This window comes from Syngnathus scovelli, chromosome 16 (assembly GCF_024217435.2).
Source record: "Syngnathus scovelli strain Florida chromosome 16, RoL_Ssco_1.2, whole genome shotgun sequence".
Taxonomy (NCBI): Eukaryota; Metazoa; Chordata; class Actinopteri; order Syngnathiformes; family Syngnathidae; genus Syngnathus; species Syngnathus scovelli.
The window spans coordinates 2,179,143-2,193,408 of record NC_090862.1 but is presented as its reverse complement, the minus strand read 5'-3'; the positions used below and the strand labels follow the sequence as shown (position 1 = coordinate 2,193,408).

The 14,266-nt window shown below is 40.5% G+C and overlaps 1 protein-coding gene across 17 annotated transcripts in view; it reads left to right on the top strand.

The window, feature by feature from the left end:
• nfixb (nuclear factor I/Xb) overlaps window positions 1–12,293 on the top strand; it is an 87,135-nt gene extending 74,842 nt beyond the window's left edge. For 13 of the 17 annotated variants that reach the window (XM_049743895.2, XM_049743892.2, XM_049743898.2 and 10 more), the window contains 4 exons: window positions 1,383–1,558; window positions 2,563–2,710; window positions 4,267–4,358; window positions 6,729–12,293. In XM_049743895.2, coding sequence (XP_049599852.1) covers window positions 1,383–1,558; window positions 2,563–2,710; window positions 4,267–4,358; window positions 6,729–6,743 — 431 coding nt within the window. In that variant the 3' untranslated portion in view covers window positions 6,744–12,293. The remainder of the gene's footprint in view (window positions 1–1,382; window positions 1,559–2,562; window positions 2,711–4,266; window positions 4,359–6,728) is intronic. The other 4 variants (XM_049743907.2, XM_049743902.2, XM_049743906.2 and 1 more) reach the window with 1 other exon arrangement.
• The last annotated feature ends 1,973 nt before the right edge of the window (window positions 12,294–14,266 follow it).

The window sequence follows — 14,266 nt, the reverse complement described above, 5'->3', positions numbered from 1 at the left end:
TCCCATTCAGCTGAGTAGCAGGGCGGAGGATCCAAAGTCTATCCTCTCATCATCAGCCCTACCACTATAAACCTTTTTCCCAAGCCACCCCCCGCCCCCCATCCGTATACTCCCAGATAGTTTGGCTTTCACCCACTCTTTAATGGGATTAACAGGGGGACTATAGGAACAGGGTGCAGGCAGCCTGGCATGGGTGCAAGGTGTTGCCGGGCTCAGGGGCATAGACCCCCTTTCTGGGGGGTAATGCAAAGGGGTTGGCACTCTCATGAAGTACACTCGCGCGCACAATGTATAAGACGTAAGTACCGAAGAGTGTTGGCAGCCTTACGTGGGCAGCTGGGGGGCTTGGATGGGATGGGTGTCGGACTGGCACAGTTAAGGGGAAGAATGGGCCTCTAATATAAATCAAGTAGTAATGGATATACGTCTGACAGAGGGGGCTTTGTGTGTCTGTGCAACTGCCCCCCCTCTCACTCACACTGATTTTACCCTATTTTTAGTGCAATAATGATGGATATTAAATTCCCTACCACACATGTAGTAGTTTTGATGCTACGAAAGGTTGCGGAAAGTAAAACAGCCTATTTGGAAGGCGGTGTGAAAAATGATATCATAAAAAAAATAAGTGAGTCAGATCAAATATTGCTTCAGGCTCTTAATGCCAAGTTGCATGGATGCCAACGAATCAAAACAGCTCGTAAGCACGCAGGCATTAAGAACGGCTAATTTAGGACAGTACTCAATGATCTCTTTGTGCTTTTCCGTTTTACAAGCTCTGCAGGTCTCATTTTGAATGTTAGGTTCTGTGCTTGTGTGAACCATGTATGACATTGAAGGTTGCTGACAGAAGCTTTTTTTTTTTTGTCCATATCAGAAAGCAGTGTGTGTGTGTGAGCGAGAGAGAGAGAGAGAGAGAGAGAGAGAGAGAGAGAGAGAGAGAGAGAGAGAGAGAGAGAGAGAGAGAGAGAGAGAGAGAGAGAGAGAGAGAGAGAGAGAGAGAGAGAGAGAGAGAGAGAGAGAGAGAGAGAGAGAGAGAGAGAGAGAGAGAGAGAGAGAGAGAGAGAGAGAGAGAGAGAGAGAGAGAGAGAGAGAGAGAGAGAGAGAGAGAGAGAGAGAGAGAGAGAGAGAGAGAGAGAGAGAGAGAGCTGTCCTCTGCAAAGCTTTATAGATTCACTGGAGTGATCGTAAAACTTTACGAGCATTGACCATAGCTATTAACCCAAAACAGCTTTTCGTGAGAAAACAACATTTGCATTTTAGATTTGCACTTAAACTTTAATGATTCCTGTTGTGATGTGATCATCGTGCAAGCATTATTCATAATGTGTAAAAATGAGCACGGGTGGTGCACGCAGTCGCGTAATTCACATTTCCGTCCGCAGGTAGTCCTCGTGCTTCTGCATCAGCTCTGCACTTCCCATCTCCCTCCATCATCCAGCAGTCGAGCCCCTACTTCACCCACCCGACTATCCGCTACCACCACCACCCTGGTCAGGATCCTTTGAAGGAGTTTGTGCAGTTTGTCTGCGCTGATGGCCCAGGGCAGGCCGGCGGACAGGTAAGGTTCTCCGCCTGTTATCATCTTCTCATTTATGGAGGACAAGTAAATGCCACGTGGCCCCATTTTGCTTTAATTACCTGAAAAAAATCTTAAGAGAAGGGGAAAGTCTGTGTCATGTGGCTTAATTATGTCATAGTGTTTTAATTGGGGGGGAAAAAAATGTTTATTGTACACAGATGACTGTTAATCATATGATTTGGTGGGTTACCAATGAATTGTAATTCAAAACAGACTGGAACGATTTTGTTTTTTGATAAGGGAGAAAAACATTTTCATCATTTGGTTTTAATAATATACTGAATAACTAAAAACCCTCCAAAGCATGCCTTTTTGATGAGGTCATAGGTCAAATGGTCATACTGTATTCATTTTGCTGATTTCAACAAAGGCATTCCCTATCCTTCCGGATTTTATGATTTTTTTTTCCTTTGGCTCCACCCACTCACAGAGATTTCGCAACCATCAGCACACCGACAGTCACGACACGTTAGTCAAGCATATCAGTCCTGTGTTTTATTTCTGTTTCCATCACTTGCTGTGGTTTTAGTTGGACTTTGGTTCTTTGGTACTGGTATCGTGGATGGTGCTGTACTTGTGTAGGAGTATTTTCTCATGGTTTTTGATTTCTCGCCATCTTCTGGGTGAATGAATGGCCGTCAATAATTTGCTCACTTACCTCCTCCACCCACCATGGACCACCCCTGTGGAACCTCTCACGTTAGGCTCCAGCTCCCACTCCTATCAAACCCTGTGGTGACTATTATTTTTCACACCTCCATAAAAGATGCCGTCCACATACGTCATCCCTTTGGTTGTTGTTATCCACCACCTTCCTCTTCCTTCTTCCACCATCGCCTGCCTCTAAACACCTCCCTCCCCACCTCCGTCATGGATATTTTTTTTGGGGACCTGGCATCCCGAGCTGCGTCCGTTATTTTTTCCATCCCGTGTTTGCGGATTGTCGCATGTCGCCCTCCTGACCCTATTTGTGTTGTCTGCAGCCAAACGGGAGCGGCCAGAGCAAAATGCCAGGCTCCTTCTTGCTGCCTCCACCTCCCCCAGTGGCCCGCCCAGTGCCCCTCCCTATGCCCGACTCTAAACCCAACAGCACGCCCCCTGACGGCGGACTCTCATCGCCCGCATCTCCGTGTAAGTGACCCCACAAAGACCATTTTGAAAACCAAATCCAAGTCAAAAAAAAAAAAAAAAACTCGAGAAAGAATTTGACACAAACAGACCCCCCTTTAGGGAACAACCCCACGCCCACCCCCATTGTTCTTCCTCCAACGCCGTGCCACCGTTGTCATGTCTAACCAGCAACTCATATCCCTTTACCTTTGGAAGTGGGGCCTACACGATTAAAATAACTTTGGAGAGCATAGAGGTACATCCAAAGTCTCCAAAGGTTCAAGAGGAAGCTGATAAATGTCCCAATGACCTTTGTGGTGTGCATCAGGGCTCTTTACCCAGTCCCTACAGTTTGAGTTACTCGACATATTGATCCTCGCCTCATGCCCTGATATGGATCTTGACCCATCAGCAACAAGGGGAAACCTCAAATCAGAGAGATCAGTGCTTGATTTTAGTAGGAGCAAGGCAGAGATTTAGAGTAGCTATTATTTTGTCTAGGTTGGTATTGGTAGAATAATTCAGTAATTCTAGGTCGAACCTGAATAGAAGATTTTGTGTGTCTGGAATTTAAGGAGTGATTCTCACCATATTATCTTCCTCACCTTCGACTGGAGGGGCACTGGATGGAGCACCTTTTTAAACGGAGTAGTTTTTCCAAACGTAGCATTTGTCTTGACCACATTCAGTGTCTGAGAGTCCTTTATGTCGTTTGTATGTTATCCCAATATACCGTAAATATACTGTGTCCATGCCATTTAACGATACTTAACCTCAGACTTCTCCTTCTGTCTCTCTCTGTTGTATTCATGTACTTATTCAGTTTAGTGATAGACGAATAGATTGGCAAGGTTCTTTCAATGGAGAAGAAAATGGTTGGTGAGGAACAACATGTAAGACACCAGGGTCAAACTCCATAGTGTCATAGACGTCAACAAGGATGCCATTGCTGAAGCTCACTCTTAAAGCTGCTGACCCCTTGGGACCACCAAGAAATATGTGTTTTGCTGCCTGTGTGACATTGTGAATGGAGCACCACTGAATTCTTCCAAGAAAATCTCCAACCTTAACGATAGGTCATGCATGAGCCTCCATTTATACAGCTGGGTGCACCAAAATAACATTGCCCCTACCCTAACCCTGCATTCATGTTGGTAATGGATAAAAGAAACTATTATTAAGCTTTGGGGATGTCTTTCCAAATGTCTGGCAACCTCGTGAAAAAAAAAAATAGGTCAATGGTGCTCAGTTCTGCGAAACGAAACCAACAAAAATTACCCAGAAATTATGAGCAACCACAGAGCTAGTTATTAGGCAAGAGTAGCATTGATAACTTTTAAAGGTTAGTTTCTAGTTCAGTCAAGGACTACTTTTGGCTAACAGACACAACATTGTACACGGAAGAAAAACGAGCCTTTGTTGTTATACGATATTTGTGCTCACGGACATTTTTAAAGGCATGATGCTGGATGGATTACATAATCCCAGCCTTTTTTTTAATTTTTTTTTTGCCTTTACTCAACATCTGTCTTTGTGTGCACACACTTACGTCTTTTTGTCCTCTTCTGTTTCGGTAGCATACTCCACGCCAGGCGCCACAGCTCCCAACAGGTTTGTCGGCATCGGATCACGGGACAACAACTTTCTGAACATCCCGCAGCAGACACAGGTGGGATTTATATAATGTGACGTAACTTGTAATTATCTATTTGCCCAATTCTTCGACCTGTCTCCATTTACCAGCAGTACTTTTCTCATTGGTATATAAGCACACCTGCCTGGAGCCAAGCTCAGTTACACATGGAAACCATCTGAATCTCCTCTACTGTTGTTTCTCGGCCCTCCATACTTTGACTTTACCGGTTCCATTCTTTTCAGCCCAGTCGTCAGTACACTTTTATTTTTTATTGTCTCCTTTCATCCACTGCATTCCGAAACTTTGATTTATTTTCTCTTCTTGAAAGACATACTTTAACTGTTTTTAATTCTTTGCACACACAATGAGAGATTTTTTTTTTTAGGCTGACCAAAGCAGACATCCTTTTTTTCCCCCCCTCCCAGACATTTTGTTTTTGTCAAGGTTTGCAAAGCAGAACGTACTTCCCAAATTGTCCCTATTGTCTTTTCTATTTCAACTAATGTATCACCTTCTCCATTATCTCCAATTTTGGTTTACCCATGTTTTATAATCACTTACTGCTTTTTGCATAATTGGGTTAGTGTTCTCACAACAACACAAGGACAAAGGAGGTGCTTCAAAAACAAATCCCATTTTGTTTTATGAGTCTTGCTTATAATTACAGTCCATTTCCATAAGGAATCTCAAGGACATGGCATTTACTTGAATTTAAAAAAGAAAAACAAAACCATATACTTCTGATCATTGGGTTCCAAGTGCCCTCTAGTGGGAGAAAATTGCAGAGGTTTAAAAAAAAAAAAAGGCGAGTGGCTAAAGAATGACTGATAATAGATGCCCTGGCAATTACACATAATGGCATTGCCAGCTGATCTCGAATTTGCGGTGGGGTCTCAAAACCGGCATAAAGGGAAGGCAGATGGAAAAGAAAGGAGGTCTGTCAACTGCTGGTACAGATTTACGGGGAGGTTGCTGGCATTCGTGATACCCTCTTTGTTACAGGGAAATTAGAAAACAGCAGATTTGAATTTTATACTGATTTAAAAGAAAAAAAAATGGGTAAAATATAGCGTGATGGTCCAAAATTCTGTTCTTAGCGGGAGTCAGATCATTCAAGCACAGGAAACAGTGCGGTTACAGATTCATTCCAATGTCCAGGCTGAATTTGATGCATCATGGGGGTCTCCCCTGGAAAGTCCAAATTTAAAGAGCATAGCAGACAGGCCTCAGCAAGCCATAGTCAACACTAACAGCGAACGAGGTCTTAAGGAAACTATGCACCGAGTCGGCCTCCAGAACCCAAATTAGAACTGGAGCATAGCCTTGTAGCTTCTTCCCTGGGGGATCAGAAGCGTCTCCATTTTCAGAATGTTGCTCCATGCTGTTTAACCATCACGAGCTATTCAGACACCAATTTAAAAACAAAGCAAAAATAGACTTCTGTTGGCAATCGTTCAATTCATGATAATCCCGAGGTTCATGATTTGAGATTTCACCTTTGCACCAAAAAGCTAACATAAGGAAAAAGGCCAATTCATTGTGGTGACAACATTTTCATCAAATCCAAAACATCATATGGCAACATTAAAAGATGAAGACAGAACTTCAACTGTGGCTTTATTCCAGTCTCTGGGTCAACCACAGGCGTCCCGTTAATAGTGCATCGGAACGCTACCCAGTACCAAAATAGACCCAAGGACACAATTTCAACCATTCTCCGACTCACATTTTGAAACAGCGACTATATCATCAAAGCTTTGACACAATTTAATCACTAAAAATCAGTGCTGAAAAGTTACATCTCGTCTTAGTATTGCGCAATACGACAGCTAATAATTATCCCCAAGACAGCCTACCTAATTTTATAGCAGCAGGATTCCACGCTTGAAAATACATCCTAAGTACTTAAAAAGATACACAACACCTTTGGGAAAATCTCGTTAAAGCATGCTTTAATTATTTTTGTTCGTCTCAAAGTTGGGAGAAGATTGATGACCCAGACTGCAATAAGCTCTCCTCCAGGGGACAGTTGAGATTATTTGTTTTCACTTTGGGTGAGCTGTGAAACTCTGTACAGATGTTCATGGTTCCCAGAGGATGACTTCTACTGACTGATTTGCCACCGTGAAGCATTATTTTACATTTCGAAATACCCGCAACTTGTGGAATATTGTCTGCTGTATTTGAGCGAGTTAAGTTTGTCTTGTAACACAGCCAAATGGAAAGTATTTTTTCCATTATTATTATAATTTTTTTAAATCTCTTGTTTACCTTATTTCAGTAACTAATTATATTTAGGTTTATATTATGTATAATTTTTTTTATCCGCTTTTTATTATTATTTGTGCACATTTCATAATTCTAATAATTTTTTATCTCTTTCTTTTTTTCTCTCTTTTCCAGTCTTGGTTCCTCTGACAAGATCTGTGTGAAAACCAGCAACTTTAATTCTTTCTTCACAATCAAAAATAGATAATTATCCTACAATCAACACAGCGACTGGCCATGACATCGTATCTCACACACACAAAAAAAAAAAAAAGGCAAACCCCAACGAAGCACCGCAGGAAAATTCATCAGGATTTAGAGGAACTCTGGGCCCGTACGGGGCAAAGATGACGAGATGGACAAGAGGACGGCAGGACAGTGAAGGGTAAGGCGGCAAAAGTAGTCTCCTGAAAAGAAAGGAATCAGCACAACATTGCAGCCATGCAGGACGATTCTGAAGATAAGCGTGGCGTCCACTTATTTGCAAGGATGCATCAACCGTTTAAACAAAACCCAGCGTGAAATACTCAATTATGTTTCTAGTGAAAGCTGCATTTCATCCTCCACCGCAAAACCAGTCAAATTATGTCTCTCTCGGAATGACCAGTGACTCTATCAAATCTCCCTTCCGCCCTCCTACTAACGAAAAAGACACTATGCCAAAACATAGCTTGAAGGCTTTGTACCTGACGAGCTAAATCAATTAACACGAATCCTATCGATGTGCACTATTTACCTACAAGGCACGAACTGGCCTATTCCGAGTTTTATTGTCAAGAAAAAAAAAAACAAGGCACAAGAAGCCGACACATTGTGTTTCTCACATCTGCCCACACAAACAGAAAGTCCAATCAGAAAAAAAAACATGTGCCACAATATTTGTATACATTGAAAAACAAATCATGTGGTATTTCTCGGAGGTGTGATGCCCAGTGAACTTGTCACTACCTAATTGATTAGTAATCCAAACCAACACTGTCAAATCAGTGCGCACCAATATAGATAGCAACTATTGGTTCCGCTCCCTTTTGCCCTCTTGTAAAGTAGGTGATTACTTTTGGTATCTCGTGCATGGTCTTTTTATTTGAATTCCTTTTGGATTTGTACTATTTTGTAATTGTTTTGTATTTGAATGACAGCACCTTATAACTAAACACAATAGGACATGTAGTTTAAGCCTAGTGGTTAGCCCATGCTCACATTTTAAAAACAAAAGCATTTTTGGGAGACTTTTTGCTTTCTTTATAAGAGTTCGAAAAACAAAACAAAAATATTGACGCTATTTATGTTAATATGGTCGACATCAAGTTACAGCCCATTTAGCTCAGCAGAATTTCGGAGCAAAGAAAACTATCATCCTGGCCGAGAGCCTACGACTAGCACCTGTGTAGCTTCAACCTAATCACGTTTGTGGAATCCATTCAAACATGAAGTGTGAAGATGGCAAACTGCCATGTTACCGGCAGGGAAATTGAAAACACACACAAAAAAAAACGCAATTGTTTTGTAGAATGTCAGAGGCACAGACATGGATTTTGTCACCTGGCCAGTTGTTGCTTTTCAGATTTGCAGTGCAGTATTATATGTCCCATGCAAAAATTGACTCCCCCCCCCCAAAAAAAAAAATACAGTTGCTTTTTCCAATGCCACACAAATGCACAGGGTTCATACAAAAAAAATTTTTTTGACTAATATTAGGAATAAAATTAAATACCATTAAAAGGTATTTTGATCAAAATGTGCAAACGTCATGACTTATGGCCAAACTAGATACAAAATTTTGGATTGATCATTTACATTATGTTAATAATTGAATTTACAGAATGTTTAAAAACTTTTTGTAACCGCCCCAAAAAGTGTATGAACCTTGAAAACGTAATGGCAGCAACGTAGAAGGTTGTGACAATCAAAAAAATAAATAAAACCCTGAAACTTATTTGCTGAGGTCAACAAAAGTGCCACCCAAATTTTAGCTTGTACTATTTGGACCATGTTTGGCTGGTAGTGGTGGTGACACTCTCATAAGTGTTGGAGAAAGAGAAACGGAAGAGAAGGGAAAGGTTGCTGAAAATGGGAATGTTGCTCTTTTTCTGTCTCCCGAAAAAAACGTTTACCTGTTGTTTACACTCCCAGACGGGCCGCTGCTCCAAGAGCGGAGGGAACCACACTGCGGAGCAAAATAAATATGTGACATATCGTTCTGTTTTCAGTCGCCATGTGCCCACTTTTTTTTTATTTTTAAGCTGATTTAAAAAAAAAAAAAGAAAAAAAAAATGGGATGCGCAGAATTTGTCATTAGTTTAGGGAGGTGTCTCAAGTAATATCAGCCCTTGTATATTGTGAATTGATAAGCCCTTATTGATCAAAAAATGCACTAAAGCAATCACGCCAGCCAAACTTTTCTATCACTAATTAAAAAGCAGCGTTCACATGCGTCTTAAATGCTAACACACATAACCTGCCCAACTGAACTCAAAGAGGGAAGTCTTAAATGTCGACAATCGGGCGCGGCCTTTATGCTTGTAATCTTTTCTTTTTTATATACATATATATTAATGAACGTCATAATATTCCCAATGGTTCGTTTAGTCTCTGATGGACGTCCGAAAAGGTTCCACTGAAAGCACCCGACCTCACAAAATAACTGGACTGCCTGGCCATGTTCCTCACTGCAGGGAAGCGAGATAGTTGGCCAACCATCTCATAGAGAACGAGTTCTGATGACTTCACGGTGGCTTCTGTCATTTCTTTTCTAATCTAAAGGAAGTGCCTCTGTATTCCCATTATGCAATTTGTCAAACATGAATTCAGGTTCTTTTTTCATATATAAGCTATAGTGAATGGTGGAGAAAAAAAAAATCTATGTCAAGAGAGGGGAAAGAACAGTTCACTAGATAATCGCAAGCATCTTTATATATAATACACATATATATTTATAGATATATACTTTTGTTTTTATTTGCAATATAAGCTCAGTGGCAGTCTAGTTATTTTTTGAAGCATGGCAGTCATAGGTTGCATCTCAGTAATGGCTGATTGGAGCTAAGTAGCAGCCTCTCAATTGCACAAAATGGCAGGATAGGCGATGGCAAACACGATAATAATATTAAAAAAAACAATCAGATGATGTAGATGAGTTAAAAAAAACACAAAAGATCAGCTTATGTTTTGATGTTTTCATTCTTGTTTTGATGGGAAGCATTGTTGTTGAAACTCAATGATGTGTGTTGATTGAGCCATGTGCAATGCCTTGGTAGAGGATTTGTGTGTTTGTTTGCGATTGTTTGAGGGTGTTGCAAAAAGAGAGAAAAAAAAATCTCTCTTTTCTTTCTGTTTTTCACTTGTTCTTTGTGTTTCAAGTCCATATGCTCTGGGACTCTAAATATCAGAGTGGAGAGAAAAAAAAAAAAAATCCAACTCTTTGTAAGTAAGGGGGGAATTGTTTTTATAATTTTCTTGTTTGTGGTCTTTTTTTAAAAAAGAAAAACTTCATTTGTAATCATTTTGTTTTCAACATGTGGGAGGGCTGAAGGAACAATTTTGCAAACATTAGGTACATATTGCAATTAAAACGGGTGCTTTCTCACAAAGAGTATTAAAGCCATGCAGAAAAGAAAAGAAAATATTAGAAAGGTAAATTCAAAGAATTAGGTTAATAACCCCTAAAAAATTTGTAATTGAAAAAAAAATCAAATATTTGAATATTATAACCATTAACAATACATACAATTTTATTCCATACAATTACATTTTTCTGATAGTTATATTCTCATGCAATTACCACATTTACCTCATCATTTTTATTTCTTTTTGATGTGGCCCTAATACTACTTTGTGCTTTCTAAACTAAAGTACCATAAATCTACTTTCGGCTTCCATGAATAATCCAACACAAGATTACAAAATTCTCACCAATTTTCGGAAACATGCATTATTCTATTTGTCTTTTTGTATTTACGGGTGGGGGGTGTATTGTTTTTGAAAGAAAAAAAAAATGTAACAAAAGGCATTTTTCCCCTCATGAACTTTTGACACCATATGGATTGTATCATCTCATATCCAATATCCTAATATGGGACAAAGACAAGCTCTTCCCCATTTGGGAGATGCACAAAAAGACCATGAATGATGATTTGTTTTCTTGTCTGGCAAGAGTTAGTATGTTTTTTTGTTTTTTTTTTGGTGTAAAAATTCCGTCGGAAATTTGCATTTGCTCCGAGTGGTGCTGTCACCCATTCAAGTGAACCCCGCCCCCTTTCCCCCCCATCACCCACTTGTAAATGACTATAAATATTTGTTTGGTGAAGTAGTGTTCTAGACTCAGAGCATCTTAAAGGTTGTCCCTAAAAAAAGTGCCTTTTGTTCACAGATTCCATCTTGTATACTCCTGAGATCCCATCTCAAAAGGAAAAAAAAAAAAAGTCCCCTCCTTCATCCTTCTATATCCACTTGTTTCTCTTCTTCTCCTTTTTAAAGCAGTATACATTGTACTAAAGGAAATTGGTGTGATTTAGTTCCTGTTTTTATTGTTGAATAATTAAAAAAAAAGCAAAAAAAATGCAGAAAAACAGACAAAAAAAAAAAGAGCTTCTCTTTCCTCTGTATCTTGTCTTCTGTCTATCTTGGACACTGGAGTAGTCTGTAGCTGCCCCTCATCTTTTTTTTTTCTTTTTTCCCCTTTCTCCGAATGGTGGGGTTTAAAAAAAAAATACACCAGATTTTATTTTATTTTTGTTTGTTATTTTTTTTTGTCTGAGCAGAATGCAGTTAGCTCACATGTTATTCTTGTCTGTATGCTTCACATTGTATTACCATACCCATCTTCTTCAGCTTCTCCATTCAACCGCTAACGTAAGTGAACAAGTTACACCGGTGGGCTCTGGGCTGTGTTGAGGATGGAGGGGGGCTGTCATGGGTCGGGGGAGAAGGAGGGGGGTTACAGAAGTAGCAAGCAATCATATTTGGGTTTGAATGAGGGAGATGTGCTGTAGAACTGCTAGAAAAGGCAGATGAATTTGTAATCCGTGTTTGTGTCTATTTATTTTTTATAATCACATTTGGACTTATTGATTTTTTTTATTATGATTATTTTTCATTGCAACTGTATATCCTTGGCAGCACTAAAATGCTGCACTCAATTTTGCACCAAGTGGTTGAATGTAATCCACTTTAAAACAAAAAATAATTTCAAAAAAATAGAAATCATTTTGTTAGCACCTTATAAGAAAAACTGTTCCATGGTGTTGAGGCTTAAAGGCTCATTTTAAGCACAATCAAGAAAAAAAAAGAGGGAAATAAATCTCACACGCTGCCTCACAATATGGAGTCTCTAAATTAGCAGTGTGTTGCAAACCGAGAGACCAAAGTGGTGTGTACAGACTTCGGCAAGAATAACAAATAGCACCTTGAAAACATACCAGCAGCAGCAGTATTATCAAGCACCACAGTTGAGAAGCCATATTGGAGAGGGACAGGTTGCACAGGTCAGGGGGGGCGGGGGGCGGTTAGAGACACCCATCACCTAAACCACCCAGAGTGCTTCTTCTCCTCCACCCTTCAAAACAGTATCCCATCCTAAGACACACTTCCAAGAGCCCCTGGTGAAATGCATGTGTTAAAGTTTCTTTTCCATAATAATAAAAAAAAAAACAGTTTGAAAAGAGCAACACTTGATTGAATAAAAGGATGTTCTTAACTGTACATTGTGTTTGTGTTTGATTTTAGGGTTGGTGTTTGTTTTCATGCGTAGCATAAAAACAAAGGGGGACTCAAGTCATATCACTTAAGTCAGATTCGAGTTGCTATTTTTACGTCTAGTTTGAAAAACTGCTTTTCTGTTTACAGTAATGAGATCTTCGAATTGTTACAAGGAAAAAAATATATGAGTTTGAAACTCAATATCTTCTCGAGTCTTGCACATTAGTCCATATAGTTTTAAAAAGTTAGTGGAACGGGACTCGATCGTATGCTAGCATGTACTCCAGACCAATGTAATTCCATTCGGCTGTCTTGCCACACTACACCGAGCACCCTAATAGGGTTTCATATGTGACGTCACGTGGACCGTTTTCAGCTGTACCTACGTCCCTTGGCCATTCCATCAGGTGCCACAGCCGCCCTCAACCCCACTTTCTGATTGGCTGTTGGATCTGTGACGTCGCTTGGGCACTCCATTAGGTACACCCCTATTTTCAGACGTACCTACGTCACTTGGACATTCCATCGGGTGCCACAGCCGCCCTCACCCCTACCTCCTGATTGGCTGATGGATCTGTGACGTACCTTGGACACTCCTGAAAATGAGTCGACGGGAGCACTGCAACGACCACAGAATTTTTGCAAGAACAATTCATTTTAGGATGAACTATGGATACAAATATTTTCATTTGATTGAAGGCAATGGCGTTAACTACTCGACCAGAGCCTGCTCGGAAACAAAAGGAGATTTGGTCATATTGATAGGGTATCCATCCAAACATGTTCGGTGTTCAAAGTTTCAACGGATAGTCAAGCAACCCTTTCCACAGTAGTCACCATGACAGGCGACCACCTGGTGACGTCAGTGTGCCGAGCGCCGTTGGACGATCAGGAGAGGAAGATCTGAATTGACGGATGTGACGTCAGGGCTTTAGGCCAATTGAAGACAGGTGTGCTCGCTCAAGGGGAGTTTTCATATACAGGTGCCACCGAGCGCGGGCCGGCGGCGGCGGCGGACGGTTTCTCAGGTAAGCGAGCATGCTAGCAAATGTTTGTCGTCTCCTGCCGTTTTTCACGACGGACGCCGTGTTTGTTGCACGATTGGCACGCTTTGTTGCCTTTTCTCACAAGCCTTTTTTTTTTTTTTTAATTTATTTTGTTTGTCGCTGGATTGTCGTACTCTCGTGACTCGGCCACGTCACGTCCACCGCGACGGTGGGCCTGGAGGTAAATTGTAGGCCGCAGGCCATTTAGCCCGTGAGCAAATGTTTGCAGTTTGTTACGATACCATTTATTATTTCTTGCAGGGTTTTCGCTGTCTAGGGAGTGCTTGAGGTTTCGGTACGGCACGGCACGCCACAGTCCACTTTGCGTCGCGTCGTTGCGCGTTTTGGTGGTACTTTAAATGTCTTTCGCGGTTGTTTTTTTTAATGCTGGCCAGCATTTTTTCATTCGTCTGTCTGTAGAAGGTTCGTAAATGACGCCGCCGATAAGCGCGTGTTTGTCTGACTATAGGAAATGTTAGTTTGACTCTAGTCAACTAAACCATTTTTTATTATTTTATATTATCCGTGTGCCATTTCCTTGCCATGCAAACTGGTGACTGCAACGTATGTTACGTCATGTTCTAATCGGACCGAATCCATTCAAAGACGGCGCCCGCCCGCTCGTTCCGTTACGCAACAAACATTTGCGCGGGTTATTTTCTCCCGTTTTGGACGCCGCCAACCTGGATCATCTGTCCAATGTGAGGGGAGTTATAGATGATGAAATTAAAATGTGAATTAAAATCTTTAATAAATCTTGTAATTTACCACAATGTAATGATTATATATTTTTTCAAATGTAAAACTCTACTTAGAATGTATAAAATTAAAATATTAACTATAATTTTGATAAATTATCGTAACTTACTACAATATAATCTTTTTCAAATGTAAAACTCCTAGTATGTATAATTGTTGGTAAAAAAAATC